Below are 17921 nucleotides of genomic sequence, written 5' to 3' on the forward strand. Positions count from 1 at the left end.
AAATGTAAGCACAGCAGATACTGCTGTCTCTCCAGGGAACACCCACTCCTCCTGTAGTTTCCTTGCTAACAAGGCCCTGATCTGGTCCCCAGCTGGTAAATGTGGCAAGTCTAAAAAAAGCGGGTCTCAAACATTTTGACCTCAGGACTGCTTCACATTCTTAAATACTGACAACGCCAAAGAACTTCTTTATGTGGGTTATATTTATCATACTAATTCACTTAAAATAGTTCATCACACAGAGTAACTTATGAAAAAATAACCTTACCAGATCTCCACCCCACTCCCCAATATTGCATAGAGTAGCATCTTTACATCTTATAAACCTGTAACTTCTGGCTTAGTAGAAGACAGCTGGATCTGCTTCTGAATTCAGTCTGTTCAATATCATGTCTGCCACATCATGTAGCCTCTGGAAAACTCCACTGTACACTTGTGAGAGAATGAGAGTGAAAATATCAAACAATGGTTTAGTGTTGCTTTGACCTTTAAAAACTCCCTAAAAGGGTCTCAGTAATCCAGAGTTCTCCAACAAATTATACCTTGAAAACCACTGGTCCAAACTAATCATGAGAAGTTTCATTCTTTTGACCAGCCATTAATTTAGGTGTAGACAAATGCTCTAGTTCTAGGCCAAGAAAAAGTTGTGGTTTTTTTGGGAGGGGGGTAGGGGGATCTCTAAAGACTTTCTCATTTCCTAAGACCACAGGGCCATTATCTACCTCTGGATGGATTAAGGTGGCTGCACATTCAAGTCTATACAAAGATGAAACCAACACAGAAAGATCTCAAAGAAGCAGAGGTACTATGCCTGGAGTTTTCCTACCTCTGTACTTCTTGTATGTGAGAAATTGACAATTGTGTAAAGAGGCTATGGGTTCAATGAACAGGGAACAGATTACTGTAACTTGGGGAATTAGGAAAGCGATGAAGAAAGTAGCACTTGAATTTATATGAAAGAATCAGTGTGGGCAAGGGAAGAGGTTGAGGAAACCCTAAGTATACCAAGTCTATACACACCAATTCTGGGTTCTCCAGCTTTCTCTTGTGAAATCAATCTGCCTCAAGCCTCTCCTCACCCCATCCCACCACATATGATCCTATTCCAGAAACCCAACAGAGGCTATAGAAACTCAAAGAGTATCTGTTACAAAAGGAAAGCGAGTTATTTTTTAAATGGTTCTTTATTCATAAACTTGATGCAAGTTTACAAAATTTACTGTACATTGCCAAATAAATCTGCAATGAAAAATAAAGTCCAAAAAACCCCCCAAAACCAAAAACCAAAGCATGCCAAATGTGCAGCTGTCAATCTGCTAGCCATCAGGATATTAAAGAATTCAATAATGTATTCAAGATTTAGCCTTAGGTTTAAGGAACTTTAACGCTTTAAAGAATTCTGCCTTGTCACTTGTTATCTGAGCAACTGGCAATCGGAATTGTATACAAATTAACCAAGTGAACAAAAATATGAGAAAATCTTTTTCTACTATCCTCTTAACCAAAATAGGGGGGGAAAAAAAAGGAGAAAAAAAAAATTAAACACAATAATGCAGAAGTGCCAAGTCTTTCAGATGTGGTTTACAAAGTTAAAAACTGAGTCTTAAAGCCTAAGAAACACTTTTGAACTTTGTAACTGGTTTGTGCAGAAAAAAATGTGCTTCTGGGTTTCTTTTTAAAAGTGCTTAATAACTAGAGTTTACTTTTAAATCAAATTTGGGTATATTAAAAAAAATCCATTACCAACCCAATAGGACTAATTCAGGTAAGGCAATAAAATGGAGAGTACACTGATTTGAATCTAGATTTTATAAAAGAATTAATATATGTAGAATTCCTATTAGTCTTTCAATGTAAAAGCCATTATTATGACTATAGAAAAAATTTAAGTCTCCAAATTAGATACTTTTTGTACTTAACTGTGCAGTTTTGTTCAAGGAGTCTTTGTGCCAATCACTTTATAAGTTTATTAGTTTACAACTGATTGCAACATCCCGTTATAAAATGGAAACGTAGAATGACTTAGTATTTTAAATAATTCAAGCTCTATACTTCAAGCTCTTCTTCATAAGAAATATTGAACCAACAAGAAGCAGATTCAGCTCAGCAAGACTCTGATGCCCCAGTGGAAATTACTACGTACAAGCTGAACTGACACAGCCTTGCTTTGCTCTGCCTAAAAAGTTCAACTCAATTAAGAGCAAATCTTCGGGAGATAGTTCAGATCTTCATAGCCATTAAAAAAAAAAAAGTTTAACAGTTTAACAAGTACATTTCCTGTCATTATTTTGGCAATATCATAAAATAGTTTTAACCTGAAAAAGCTACTGTGATTCAGAACACCTTAAATTTTCTAAACCAATATTAAACATTGATTAAACTTTATTGGCTTTAATGGAACAATATATTGCAAATCCTCTTAACACACGAGTTCAAAAATGGGAAATTTGCCCTCAAGTCATAACTTCAGTAACCTGATGCTGACTTGTCTGCTTAAGACATTTCACCTTTCAAGAAAGAGATGATAAGGAGTGGCCAGTATGTGTATTTATCAGAAAAAATACAGTAAAGGCCCCACTGCTCAGTCCAAGATACCTAAAATGAGAAAAATGGAAAGGCTGTAACTTATACTGGATCAGCTGACAGATTATCCACTAAAATATCTATTAGCTAACATCTTCAGTACTGCTGTTATAGGGGCACTCAAAGCTTGTCTGCATGTTGGAAAGATTTTCTTTAAAGCAACACTGGTCCAAGCATACAAAAGTCAGCACATTTAGCCATCTTCCTTTGGAGGGGTGTACCAGCCTGAAAAAGAATGGGAAAAAAAAAGTTAACATATTTTAATTCTTAAACCAACTACAAGAAGTGGCATTTTACCACTTTCTCTATCCATACTTTTCTCTACCCGTGATTTCCCTGTTTAAACCTATTTGTAAAAATTAAGCTTATACTTGGGTTGGTAACACAACATTCTGATATATTCACAATATAGTTATTTTCTATGAATAAACTGTACTTGAATTTTCAAGGTGAGATCTCTGTATTAATGGCTAAAGTGAAGAGTGTGGAATATTAGACAATAAGCTAAGTTTTATATAGGAAACTGAACTAAAAATAACTGTCCCCCAAACAAAATCCTGGTATTTTAGAGTACAAGGAACTTGGCCTGACATCAGTGCAGTGATGTCATTTTACCAGTGAGGGTGCCATCTCAGCAGGTGCCCTGATTAAGTGATTAAGCCCAAGATCAGATTTAGCAGCAGCAGGTTAACTAAAATCCATCTCCTGAATCTGAATCTATTGCTCTTTCATCATAGCTAATTATACACACACCTACACTTTCTCAAATACAGTGCTTTCCATAAATATTTTTGAATGCTGACTATAATGTCTGATTTAACAAAAAATAAGAGATAAGAAAAAGGTGTTTCTATGCTAAGATAAGCTCTCTCCAAAAAGGCAAATGAGACTGAGACAAAGTATTGTTTGGTACCAAGCTGCCCTTCCAACAGTATAAATATACCAAGACTTGTGGAGTGTCCACGTGCTTAATAAAGGAGCACTTAAGCATCTTTGGGTCTGTTAATTTAGCATGCTAGAGATGAATATTATTATGAAAACCCAGCTTTGTCCTCAAATTTTATCATTTCCCTCTTCAGAAGCTTGAAAACTGTTTTGAATACTATTCTTTCAAAAGTAAGCAGTCACTGCAAAAGTGACAAGTTTGCTCTATCACTTAAATGAAAGTGAGCACACATAAAACACAAATATTAAGTCACAAGCTACCACATTCTAAATAAAGAACACTTTACTGTAGATACTCCTGAAGAAAAACTACTTCCTATCAATTAACCTCCTCTGCACAAAAATGCATCCATTCCACTACCCCAGCTACCATGAATATCAGCACACTTGGTTATTAAGTGCTGCACACACACAGCTTGCTTACTTCCTCACATTTGGCAAGACAGACATTATACCAATTTTAGAGATGAGAAAACTAAGGCTGAGAGGTAATGGGACTTGCTCAGGGCCACAGAGCTAGTGAGTGACACAAATGGCACCTGATAACAGGTCTTGACTCCAAGTCTACTTCTTTGTCATCCCACTATTAGAGACAAAAACTCCAAACATGCCTTGTGAATACAAGAAAAATTTAAAATAAGTCCAATAAAGTCTTGAAAGATATTTTTTAAAATTTACAATTCAAATATTCTTAAGTGCAAACTGAAGTTAGAACTTTTTTACTTGAATAAATAAATCTGCACAATTGTTAAAAAGCATTAAGTGGTCTGAAAATGGTTCAGCAACTGGTTCATGATCCTGATTGCACTTACTCAGTATTAATAGCAAGAACTCCACCTTTAGAATTGCCTTTAACTCAGTTCCTATCCCAATATCACATATTTCAAGTGAGTAAAGTGATTCATTCATTAATCTACTCAAAAATCTTTGACTCTGAGATTCCCAGACTAAGTATGTAGGATACAAAGATTTTGAATGAAGAACAGTATGTGTATCCTCAAGTTAAATTTTTTCACTCTGGTAACCATACTTTGTAAGAAATTAAAGCAAAAACAGAAGAATAAAACAAAATAAGTAAACAGTACATTATGTAAAATTTCACATATGGCAATAAATACTTATTGAATTAAACATACCATTTTTCTCATGTATCTGTACAATGGAATTATAGGATTGCTGGGCTCTTGCTAGATTATATTGATTCTGAAAGAGAATCATACATTTTATATCAAAACTATAAGTAGATGAAAATCATTACAAATAACTGATGAATTATTTGCATCACCGCTGTACTTAAAAGAACAAAGAAAACCAAGTATTTCCATTTAAAAAATAAATTTCCCAATTTCATTATTGCCAACTATTTTAGAGGGATAACAAAATCAAAATTGTTTTCTAATGAAGATCTACAAAATTCACAGTTCATTTTCTAAGTCCTCCTGCCACTGTACAAGCCACAAGGCTTTATGAATAAAGTTAAAAGGATGTTGTTGGGATGCAAGGAGAATGAACATGTACATATATGTGTGTATATATATATATGTACATATAACAATCACTACTGTAGAGCAGAAATTAACACATTATAAATCAACTATTCAAAAAAGAAAAAACATTTGTATCTAGAAATATAAAATCATAAATTTCCACTGACAAAAAACTCTTCCTCATAACTTCCATTAAATAAAAATAAAACACTACAAATACTGCCTTCAGGTAAGGAAACATTAGGCGTTAAGAACTTATACATATGGATAACATTTTGAGTTAAACACCTGAAGAATGCCCATAAGTGATACTAAGTCACACTACTAAAGGAGTCTTCGTTAACCTCTATAGATTAGAATGTCTTCTAAGGGACCAAGTTTAGGATTGATTTTATTAATTTTATCCCCATAAGTACAACTTGCCTACATCTTAACTTCCAATTCTCCATCGTGGAGAATTATCATAAGCATTCTCCATAGTGGTTCACATCTGTTATGTCACAGAGTTTTTTTAATAAACTCATAGCATAAGAATGTGTATAAACACATTCCAAATAACAACTTTCATTCCCACCTGTCCTGCAACCACCCAGTTCCTCCCCTCACCCACCGTCCTTCTTCCATTCAAATAAACTACTCTTATTAGTATCTCTGTATATCCTTAAGATTATACAAGAAAATTAATGTACAGCCTGTTATTAGTCACTGTCCCCTGCTTTTTTCAAGAAATGATAGATAGCATGACCTAAAGTAAAAAATTATATCCTCCTGGTTAAATGAGACTTTTATCATTAAGTAGTCACTAATGCTTTGTTCCAAAATCACACTGTTTACAGCTAAATCACCTTTTGGTCAGTATATACAGGCAAACCTCATTTTACTGCACTTCACTTTCCTGCACCTAGCAGATACTGCATCTTTTTGTCGCTGCTTTTTACAGTTTGAAGATTTGTGACAGCCCTGCACCAAGAAAGTCCATTGGCTCCATTTTCCCCCAAGAACACTGGCTGACTTTGTGTGTCTGTGTCACATTTTGGTAATCTGAACTACTTCAAACTTTCTCATTACCATGTTTGTTACAATGATCTGGGATCACTGATTTTGGTGTTAACCACTACAACTAGCTGAAGGCTCAGACGATGGTTAGCATTTTTTAGTATTATTTTTAAATTAAGGCATATACATTGTTTTTTAGACATAACCCTATTGCAGACTTAGGAGAGTGTAGAACAGTGTAACTGTTACACATACTGCTGCTGCTGCTGCTGCTAAGTCACTTCAGTCGAGTCCGACTCTGTGTGACCCCATAGACGGAAGCCCACCAGGCTCCCCCGTCCCTGGGATTCTCCAGGCAAGAACACTGGAGTGGGTTGCCATTTCCTTCTCCAATGTGTGAAAGTGGAAAGTGAAAAGTGAAAGTGAAGTCGCTCAGTCGTGTCTGACCCTTAGCGACCCCACGGACTGCAGCCTACCAGGCTTCTCCATCCATGGGATTTTCTAGGCAATGGTACTGGACACATACTAGGAAACCAAAAAGTTCATGTGGTTTGCTTTATTGTGATACTGGCTTTACTGAAGTAGTCTGGAACTGAACCCATAATATCTCCAAGGTATGCCTATGCTGGTCTATCTCTATTATCGTCTTCCTTTAAAAAGATTCCATCTCTTTGTATCCTCACATGTTAAATATACTTCTTATGACAAATTATAATAGAAAATTAAAAAGAATATATTCATAAATGTATAACTGAGTCACTTTGCTGTACAGAAAAAAATTAACACACTATAAATCAACTATATTTCCAAAAAATTTTAACAAAAATAAATACACTTCTTAAAGACCACTTAATTCAAACTAACTGATAACTTTTGTGCATTTATATTTGTTATGACTTATTTATTTGGATTTGCTTTTATAACTTCACTTTCTGATTTCTATTTCTCACTCTTTAATATGGTTTTATTATCTCCTCCTAGGATTCAAATAAGACATGTTTTAGACCTCATTCTGATCTGTACCTCTTAACTTCTGCTGTACTATCTATTCCTGGGTCCCTCTGTGTAACATTCTGAGTTATTTCTTCTATAATTCTCTCTTCTGATGTCGAATCAGTTTTTCATTTTAACTGAGATTTAGAATTAGAGATTAATTCTCTAATCATTTCTCATTTAATTTTCTTCACTTCCATAGATTATTTTCTCTGATCACTAGATTTTATACATAAGCATTCATTTTCTCACAATTTTAATATCTGCTAATTCCAAAACTTCAAGTCTTTGTGACTCTGTGTCTCTTAGTCATTGTTTCTGCCGGTTCTCATGTATGTCAGGTTGTCTACTTGGGTGCTTGTCATCTTTCACGGTCAAGTGAAAAAGCTGGCTTAAAACTAAACATTCAAAATATGAAGATCTTGGCCTCCAGTCCCATCACTTCATGGCAAAGAGATGGGGAAACAGTGGAAACAGTGACAGACTTTATTTTGGGGGGCTCCAAATCACTGCAGATGATGACTGCAGCCATGAAATTAAAAGACACTTGCTCCTTGGAAGAAAAGTTATGACCAACCTAGATAGTATATTAAAAAGCAGAGACATTACTTTGCCAACAAAGGTCCATCTATTCAAAGCTATAGTTTTTCCAGTAGTCATGTATGGTTGTGAGAGTTGGATTATAAAGAAAGCTGAGCACCTAAGAATTGATGCTTTTGAATTGTGGTGTTGGAGAAGACTCTTGAGAATCCCTTGGACTGCAAGGAGGTCAAATCAGTCCATCCTAAAGGAAATCAGTCCTGAATATTCACTGGAAGGACTAATGCTGAAGCTGATACTCCAATAGTTTGGCCACCTGATGCAAAGAACTGACTCATTGGAAAAGATCCTGGTGCTGGGAAAGAGTGAAGGTAGGAGGAGAAGGGGACGACAGAGGATGAGATGGTTGGATGGCAACTTGATGGACATGAGTTTGAGCAAACTCCGGGAGTTGGTGATGGACAGGGAAGCCTGGCATGCTGCAGACCATGGGGACACAAAGAGTCGGACACAACTGAGCGACTGAACTGAATTGATCTTAATCTCTGAGAATATTATAGTCTTGATTCAGAAATCTTTTCTTCTAAAGAGTACTGGCATTTGCTACTGATGAGAACTGTGGAAACAATTAACATGAGACCACTTTAGTCCCCTTGGAGAATCAATTTTCTGCTTCCTCTCTGAGTTAAGATTCCAGTGAGCTCGTGATCTGATGTGCAATACAGTTACAAATACTTAGATTTAGTACTATTTGGATAGGTATTTAATATAAAATTCACAAGGAATTTTAGGAGAATTTTTTTTTAAAATGTCAGGTCGGGATGATTTCTATCACACACTTTTCCAAAATATACTAACTTCAGAGTTTGTTTTGGTCTTCTTAAGTGTTCACAGATAACTATAATTAGACATGAAAGATATTCCTGATATAGTAAGTGAATAAAGAACAGAGCACGGTGGTTAAGAGCAGAGACTAACAGCCAGAATGTCTGGTTCCAATCCTCACTCTCCACCTGTGACCTTACATGAGTCACCTAACTTCTCTGTGCTTCCTTTTCCTCATCTACAAAATGAGGACAATAATAGTATCTACTTCTAGGTTATCAAGAGGATGGAAAGTTAAGACAAATAATAAGTTTAGATTAGAGCCTAGCACCTACATGCTTACTAGTAATTAACTATTACAATGGGATCTCAATTTGGGGAAGCATGTAACTACATATAATTTTTTATTCACTAGTATATATAAACCAATAACAAATTTTAAACCATAGACATATCTAATTATAGTAGAAATAACAAAAACTAAAAGAACAAGTAGAAACTTCATAACAGGAAATGTATCTCATGGTTAATGTAACATTCTTAATAAAAGTACCTTATTTGCTCCAAACTGCACTCTGGCTTTGCCTTTAACTAAGGTGGCATTGATTTGCATGATGACCGATTCTATTGAATAGGCACTGCTCCAGCCCTATAGAAAAAAGAAAACACTTCTCTAAAACACCTTGGTATTCCTGATTCTCACTCCAGAAAGCTTAAGAAAATGGCATGTAACAACTCAGTAGTATCAAATTTATGTTAAGTTTGTAGTCAAGGAGTAAGAGTAAAGTTGGACCATTTCCAAAACCTCACAAAACAAAGAAACCTATGTTGTAAGTGCAACAAAGGAGCAAATTATAACATACATCACTCTTATTGCCCATCCTAGCATAGATGAGGCACCGAGTACAATGTCATTTTACTGGTTTAAATCACTTTCATTATTCAAATAGGTGCTATTAGCCAAAAAAAAAAAGATTTAAAGTAGGTACTATTACAAAGAACTCTGTCCACTTAGAATCTAATTTACATAATTAAAACACTCTACAGAGACTAAAATACTTGAGTGCCATAAGGAAAACAGTCACCTGTTTTGTGAGTAGTTCCATGCACAGTGCTCCACCACCCAACACGTACCTTAAAAAGAAAAAGGAATCATACAAAATTCTCTAGATTGTGGTATTCTTTCTTCAGTTTTTAAAGTATCATTACTAAGAAAGTATGCATACAACTAAAGATTAAAAGATAACATGCAAAAATGAAATTAAGTTTTTAGGGTTACAGAACTATGGGTAATTCTAAAATTCTGATATCATCTAAATGTCTTTTTTTTTTTTAAACTAAGTAATGTTTCTTAACAACAGAACCGGAGAAGGCGATGGCAAGCCACTCTAGTACTCTTGCCTGGAAAATCCCATGGACGGAGGAGCCTGGTAGGCTGCAGTCCATGGGGTCGCGAAGAGTTGGTCATGACTGAGTGACTTTACTTTCACTTTTCACTTTCATACGTTGGAGAAGGAAATGGCAACCCACTCCAGTATTCTTGCCTGGAGAATCCCAGGGACAGGGGAGCCTGGTGGGCTGCCGTCTATGGGGTCGCACAGAGTCAGACACGACTGAAGCGACTTAGCAGCAGCAGCAGCAGCAACAACAGAACACTTAAAAACTTTTAAGGTATCAGAAACTAAGAACTTAGTCCTAAACATTCCAGAGAATGGGGGCAGGAGAAATCTTCCTTAAATGGTTTTCAACGGTTCTACTCATCTTAAGATTTCCCCACCATCATGTTAAACAGCCAAGAGCTTTTCCTCTGACAGCAGTGATGACTTTACCCTATCTATAATGAACACCTGCATTTATAGTTAAAATATGTTGCTGTGAAGATCAAATGATTCTGACCAGGGAGCCTCTCTGGAGCTCCCCTATTTCTCTTTCTAGTCCTGAGGACTCTTCTCTGAACCAAGGACAACTACAGGGAATTTCATTAGAAATCTCCCTTAGAAATCATTATTGAGATCAAGATTCTTCAGCCTTTGACATTTTCTCAAAGTAACTCCTCCTTTAATGTTAAACTTTCAGTTCAGTTCAGTTCAGTCGCTCAGTCGTGTCCAACTCTCCGTGACCCCATGAATCACAGCACGCCAGGCCTCCCTGTCCATCACCAAACCCCAGAGTTCAATGTTAAACTTTAAAACACATTAAATATCATGCCTAAAAATAAAAGGAATGGTAATTACAGAAGAAAAACTGTAGCAATCTTGAAAACACATAAGGTAGGATCAGTGATTAGGTCTATGTGAAAACTGTGTCCACCAGAAATTTTGTTTGTCCTCTGGGACTCTGCCCATGCCTTTCCCTTGCCTGAGATTCCTTCTGCTGCCTACTCTCCCAAATGCCTATTCCTCCTCCTGCCCCATAAAACTTGCCAAGACCATTCGAGCCTGTAAATTTTGCATTCTGGCTAAGCAAATGCATCCTTGTATTGACTAAACCAAGTAACAGAGAAGTAAAGAATTTAAAAACTTCTACTGCAGACCACTAGTAATATTAGTTACAGTGGAATTACTCGCTAACAGAAACTAGTCAATAACTCTCCCCTATCCTGAAGAACTCAGGCAACTGTCTCTCTTACTTCCTTGTCCCAACTTCTGGGAACTTTCAAAGCAAAAGTTTAATAGAAAGAAAAAAACTCCAAAAAAGTTAAATCAGGAAGGAGAATCATGAGATTTTACACTTTGCAGGGGAGGAAAAAATTGGGAGATTGGGATTAACATACACACTGCTGCTGCTGCTAAGTCGCTTTAGTCATGTCCGACTCTGAGACCCCATAGACGGCAGCCCACCAGGCTCCCCCATCCCTGGGATTCTCCAGGCAAGAACACTGGAGTGGGTTGCCATTTCCTTCTCCAATGCATGAAAGTGAAAAGTGAAAGTGAAGTCACTCAGTCGTGTCCGACTTTTAGCGACCCCACGGACTGCAGCCTACCAGGCTCCTCCATCCATGGGATTTTCTAGGCAATAGTACTGGAGTGGCTTGCCATTGCCTTCTCCGAACATACACACTACTATATATAAAATGGATAGCTAATGAGAATTTACTGTATAGCACAGGGAACTCTACTCAATGCTATGTAATGACCTATATGGGAACAGAATCTTAAAAGAGTGGATATATGTAAATGTATTAATTGATTCACTCTGCTGTACAGCAGAAAGTAACATAACACTGTAAATCAACTATACACCATAATTTTTTAATAAAAGATAAACTGTGTATATTCTCTTATGTTCCTGAAACTCAGAAATTTGTCTACAATTCTCTGAATCTCCCACTGGGCTCAAAGTGTATCTTGCATATTTAAAAATCTTGCAGCTTTAAATAAGCATTTGCTGATTTAACAGAATTACAAGATCCAAGTTCTCATTTGATTTTGATTTCTCCAAAATCACTCAAAGTCTAGTAATCTGTTAATGAGTTAAAACCATTCTTGGTCCTTACACTTCAGAAATGCTAAAGAGAAACTTATTTTAGGAAAAGGAGGTATGTAGTTAATGCTGAGTTACCAATTATCTAATCACCACCTTCCCCTTTAGCACCCCACTCTTCATTTTGGGGGTGGAGAGTCTTGTCAGGAGAGAAGGGAAAGTTTTCATACTTGTAGATCAGAACAAAGTACATTTTCTACAAGCACATAATAACTACAAAAGTGTTTGATGTCTCAATATAAGACAGAAGTAGTTCTAGTACCTATACAAAAAGTGAGCTACATATATATTAGTGTGTAATAAACTTTCCTTAGTATATACAATTACTAAATTTCTCTTTAATATATACCATTAGCAGCATTTACACATGAAAAAAAGTCAATTCTACTTTTGTATTGTGTCACTTTATCAGTATGTGTTCTAAACTCTTATTGCTCTTAGGGTCCAAACAAAGAGTTCCTGCAGAATATTGAGACAATGCCAAGGACACTTGGAAAAAAAATAATGGTCATTTACAGATAAAATGCCATATACATGGGCACAGTAATATTTTCAACTTAAAAAAATTTTCAGTTGCCAAAGTTATATAGCAAACACTATCCTAAGTTCAGCCTCTTTGGGCATTCAGTTTATAAAATTTTTGTTTTACTAGGAGGTTCTTGCAAGAATGTTTGCCAGCTAACCTCCCCACCCACAATCTAGGATGATCACTTAATTGCTATGAGGGGACAACAGATACCAGTACTTAAATGGACAACAAATAACATTAATCATGCAACATTGATTCTTACAAGGATCCAAAAACAGATGAGAAATAAAGTTTTATACTAAGTCAAATTCTTGATAATGATCACATTTTTTTTAAAAAAAAGGCAGGCTTCCAACATAACACTGTAAAGCACTTATCCCCCAATTAAAAATAAATTTTTTAAAAAGGCAGGTTTATCAGCACACATAAAACAGTCATGATCTTTCCCTTTGTTGAGGTAAGGAAAGGGGCCATGAATAAGAACACTGCCCTGAAAGAGCAATAAAGTTCTGGCATTTAAAACCAGATTCTTAGAACAATGTTCTCTCAATACAGACAAAAAACCCATGGTCATATAGAAGTATTCTCTTTGTAAATGACTGGGACATAAACAATACCTCCTATTATATCAGCCAATAAAGCATCTTCAGTTGCTTACAAAGAGCTCTCTAATAATGTATTGTATTAGCAATCAAATAATCTTTCTGATTCTCACTACACTGTACCCTGGACTAAGCAAGAAAGACAGCCAAGTTTTGATGGCTCAGTAAAGTAGCTCATAAAACACCAGTGGACTATATAAATTATATACTACCTTATACTGCTTACTTGCTGTATTTGCCTACATCTTGCTAACTTACTATAATAAAGCTAAAGGCAAAGGAGAAAAGGAAAGATATACCCATTTGAATGCAGTTCCAAACAATAGCAAGGAGAGATAAGAATGCCTTCCTCAGTAATCACTGCAAAGAAATAGAGGAAAACAATAGAATGGGAAAAACCAAAGATCTCTTCAAGAAAATAAGAGAAACCAAGGGAACATTTCATGCAAAGATGGGCTCAATAAAGGATAGAAAAGGTATGGACCTAACAAAAGCAGAAAATATTAAGAAGAGGTGGCAAGAAAACACAGAAAAGCTATACAAAAAAGATCTTCATGACCCAAATAACCACGATGGTGTGATCACTCACCTAGAGCCAGACATCCTGGAAAGGGAAGTCAAGTGGGCCTTACAAAGCATCCCTTCGAACAAAGCTACTGGAGGTGATGGAATTCCAGTTAAGCTATTTCAAATCCTAAAAGATGATGCTGTGAAAGTGCTGCACTCAATATGCCAGCAAATTTGGAAAACTTTAGCAGTGGCCACAAAACTGGAAAAGGTCAGTTTTCATTCCAATCCCAAAGAAAGGCAATGCCAAAGAATGCTCAAACTACCACACAACTGCACTCATCTCACATGGTAGCACAGTAATGCTCAAAATTCTCCAAGCCAGGCTTCAACAGTACATGAGCTGAGAACTTCCAGATGTTAAGCTGGATTTAGAAAAGGCAGAGGAATCAGAGATCAAATTGCCAACATCTGCTGGATCATCAAAAAAGCAAGAGAGTTCCAGAAAAACATCTATTCCTGTTTTATTGACTACGCCAAAGCCTTTGATTGTGTGGATCACAACAAGCTGTCAAAAATACTTAAAAAGAAAAAAAGACCACTTAGATGGGAATACCATACCACCTTACCTGCCTCCTGAGAAACCTGTATACAGGTCAGGAAGCAACAGTTAGAACTGGACATGGAACAGGCTGGTTCCAAACTGGGAAAGGAATATGTCAAGGCTGTATATTGTCACCCTGCTTATTTAACTTACATGCAGAGTACATCATGAGAAATGCAGAGCTGGATGAAGCACAAGCTGGAATCAAGATTGCTGGGAGAAATATCAATAACCTCAGATATGCAGATGACACCACCCTTATGGCAGAAAGTGAAGAAGAATTAAAGAGCCTCTTGATGAAAGTGAAAGAGGAGAGTGAAGAAGTTGGCTTAAAACTGAACATCCAAAAAATGGATATCATGGCATCTGGTCTCATCACTTCATGGCAAATAGATAGGGAAACAATGGAAATAGTGACAGACTTTATTTTCTTGGGCTCCAAAATCACTGCAGATGGTGACTGCAGCCCTGAAATTAAAAGACGCTTGCTCCTTGGAAGAAAAGCTATGACCAACCTAGATAGCATATTAAAAAGCAGAGACATTACTTTGCCAACAAAGGCCCATGTAGTCAAAGCTATGGTTTTTCCAGTAGTCACATATGGATGTGAGAGTTGGAGTATAAAGAGAGCTGAGCACCGAAGAATTGATGCTTTTGAACTGCGGTGTTGGAGAAGACTTGAGAATCCCTTCGATTGCAAGGAGATCAAACCAGTCCATCCTAAACAGGAGATGAGTCCTGAATATTCATTGGAAGGACTGATGTTGAAGCTGAAACTCCAACAGTTTGGCCACCTGATGCAAAGAACTGACTCATTGGAAAAGACCCTGATGTTGGGAAAGATTGAGGGCAGGAGGAGAAGGGGACGACAGAGGATGAGATGGTTGGATGGCATCACCGACTTGATGGACATGAGTTTGAGCAAACTCCGGGAGTTGGTGATGGACAGGGAAGCCCGGTGTAGGGCAGTCCATAGGGTCACAGAATCCGACACAACTAAGCGACTGAACTCTACTGCTAAGTTACTCTATTTTCTTATCTCGTTCATTCATTCACAAATATTTACTGCATATATAGTAATAGTGTGTATGCACACTAAAAACTGAAGCAGACACTAGAATATACAATGAAGAAAACTGGTATGTCTTGCCTTCATGATGTTTGCAATATAGTAAAGATTAAATGTTAAATGAACAATAAAGTAGGGGAGGGGGGTCCCAAAGCTCTGTGAGAAGGAAAAACCAGAAGCCTTATTTTAAATTTGGTGGTCAGGAATAATATACCTACGAGTGACACACAAGCTGAGACTTGCAGGAATTGAAGTGTGGGTGGAAACAAGAGGATTGAAGAGGCAAGCAAAGGCAAGATGACAGACAGTATATGGAATATAGTAAGGCCAACCTGCAGGAGCAGCAGGAAGACATGGGATGTGTTTAAGCAGAGGAGCAACATAATCAGAACAAATCTGTAAAAGCTCACTCTAAAGAGCTTTATGAGTGAGGGCATAGAAGCAGGAGTCTGATCAGAAATTCTCTGAAGTGATCCAAGTGAGAACTGATGGTGGTAGCAACAAAAGTGGAAACTATTGGATCTGAAACCCTTTAAAATGGAGAAACAAAGGAAAATGAGAAAAAGATGAGAAATAAAGAATGACTCTAGGTTCATTAAGTGAAATAAGGAAGAATGGGGAAGGGAGACTGAAAAAAAAGATGGGTGGGCTCAAGTTTTTGTCCTGAAGGCCTGAGGTGCCTGTGTAAGAGACATTCGAGTAGAGGTGTCAATAAAGCAGAAGAATATTAGAAACACCAAGACATAGGGATGTGCGAGACAAGCCTAGGAGTCACTGGCACACAGAAATATTTTAAAAGCCATGGAGGTTTTTCAACCAATCACACAAGAGCAATTGGACATAGATTTTAAAATCTATGCACGCACAATAACATAGTCATTGCATATTGACTAGGTTAAAATCTATGATCTAAACCTCATACCTTATACAAAAATTAATTCAAAATGATTCACAGATGTATCTGTAAAATGTAAACTGTAAAACCTTGAGGAACAAAAATAGAAGAAAAATCTTTGGGATCTAGGACTAGGCAGAGTTCTTAGACTTGATAACCAAAAGCATAATTTTACTTCAAAGCTAAAATATTTTGTTTTAAAAAAGATTCTGTTAAGATAAAATTAAGCTAAATAATAGAAGAAACTAAAAAACCACACACCCAAACGATTACTGTGTAGAATGCATCTTAAAAACTTTCAAAATTCAACAAAAGAACAATCCAGTTAGAAAACTGGCAAAAGACATGAACAAGTATCACATAAAGTTGTCAAATAGGTACATGAAAGATGTTCAACACTGAGCAATATTCATTAGGGAAATGCAAGTTAAAACCACAATGAGACATCACTGCACAGCTAACAGAATGACTAAAATATAAACAAATGACATCACCAAATGCTGGCGAGGATGTGGAGAAAGTGCATCACTCACACATTCTTGATAGGAATGTAAAATGGTAAAGCCATTCTGGAAAACAGTGTGGTAGTTTCTTTTAAAACTACTGCAATGACTGTGCGTGTGTGCAATGTTGCTCAGTCGTGTCCGACTCTGGGTGACCCCTATGAACTGTAGCCTGCCAGGTCCCTTTGTCCATGGGATTCTATGACTAGGCAATTGCATTCCTAGAAATGAACCCCAGACAAAGGACAATACATTCACATTCATTCACATACATACACACACACACTGTATACAGTATTCATAGCAGCTTTATTTGTAATACTCTTAACACTGAAATCAGTCTAGAGGTCCTTCAGTGGGTTACTGCTTAAACAAACTGTGGTACACGGTGCACCATGAAATACTACTTAGCAATAAAAAGGAACAAACTAGTCAGACACTTAGATGACTCTCCAGAGAATTATGAGTAAAAAACAAAAAACCAGCTAATCCCCAAAGGTTATAATACAAAACTTTAAGATTTCACTTATGTAGCTTTTTTTATAACGACAAAATATCAGGAATGCAGGACAGATGAGTGGTTACCAAGAGTTAAGGGACGAGGCACATTAGAGGAAAATGGGTACAGTTTCAAGGGGCAACACAAAGGATCCCTGTGGTGCTGGACTGTACAGTACCTTGGCTGCTGGGCTGCATACACAAATCTACTCAATGTAAAATTCAATACACACATATGCATGCACGTACACTAAGTTTCTTCAGTCATGTCCAGCTCTTTGCAACCTCATGAACTGTAGCCTTTCAGGCTCCTCTGTCCATGGGAATTCTCCAGGCAAGAATACTGGAGTGGGTTGCCATGCCCTCCTCTAGGGGACTGTCCCAACCCAGGGATCAAACCCACATCTCCCTCATTGCAGGCAGATTCTATAGCGTTAAGCCACCAGGGAAGCCCTACACATGTATGTGCTGTGCTGTGCTTAAGTCACTCAGTCACGTCCAACTCTTTTCGACACTATAGACTGTAGCCACCAAGCTCATCTGTCCATGGGCATTCTCCAGGCTGGAATACTGGAGTGGGTTGCCAGTGCCCTCCTCCAGGGAATCTTCCAAACCCAGGGATCAAGGCCAGGTCTCTCACATTGCAGGCAGATTCTTTACCATCTGAGCCACCAGGGATATACATGAGTTATACATAAAACTGGGAAATCTGCATAAGCACTATGTATTGTATCTCTGTCTCTGTATCACTGTTTGATAATACTATACTGTACAGCTTTGCAAAAATCGTACCACTAGGGAAACCAGGCAAAGGGTACAAGGTATCTCTAATATTTCTTACAACTGTGTGCAACTATATAAT

The 17921-nt window shown here is 37.1% G+C and overlaps 1 protein-coding gene across 2 annotated transcripts in view; it reads right to left on the reverse strand.

Moving 5' to 3' along the window:
* Window positions 1–1153: 1153 nt before the first annotated feature.
* UBE2Q2 (ubiquitin conjugating enzyme E2 Q2) overlaps window positions 1154–17921 on the reverse strand; it is a 65390-nt gene continuing 48622 nt past the window's right edge. For both annotated transcript variants that reach the window (XM_055418045.2, XM_055418044.2), the window contains 4 exons: window positions 9455–9503; window positions 8923–9018; window positions 4665–4731; window positions 1154–2808 (listed from right to left, as the gene is read on the reverse strand). In XM_055418045.2, the coding sequence (XP_055274020.2) occupies window positions 2777–2808; window positions 4665–4731; window positions 8923–9018; window positions 9455–9503 (244 nt within the window). In that variant the 3' untranslated portion in view covers window positions 1154–2776. The remainder of the gene's footprint in view (window positions 2809–4664; window positions 4732–8922; window positions 9019–9454; window positions 9504–17921) is intronic.

This window comes from Moschus berezovskii, chromosome 21 (assembly GCF_049115385.1).
Source record: "Moschus berezovskii isolate FMDL1 chromosome 21, NW_MosBer_1.0, whole genome shotgun sequence".
Classification (NCBI taxonomy): Eukaryota; Metazoa; Chordata; class Mammalia; order Artiodactyla; family Moschidae; genus Moschus; species Moschus berezovskii.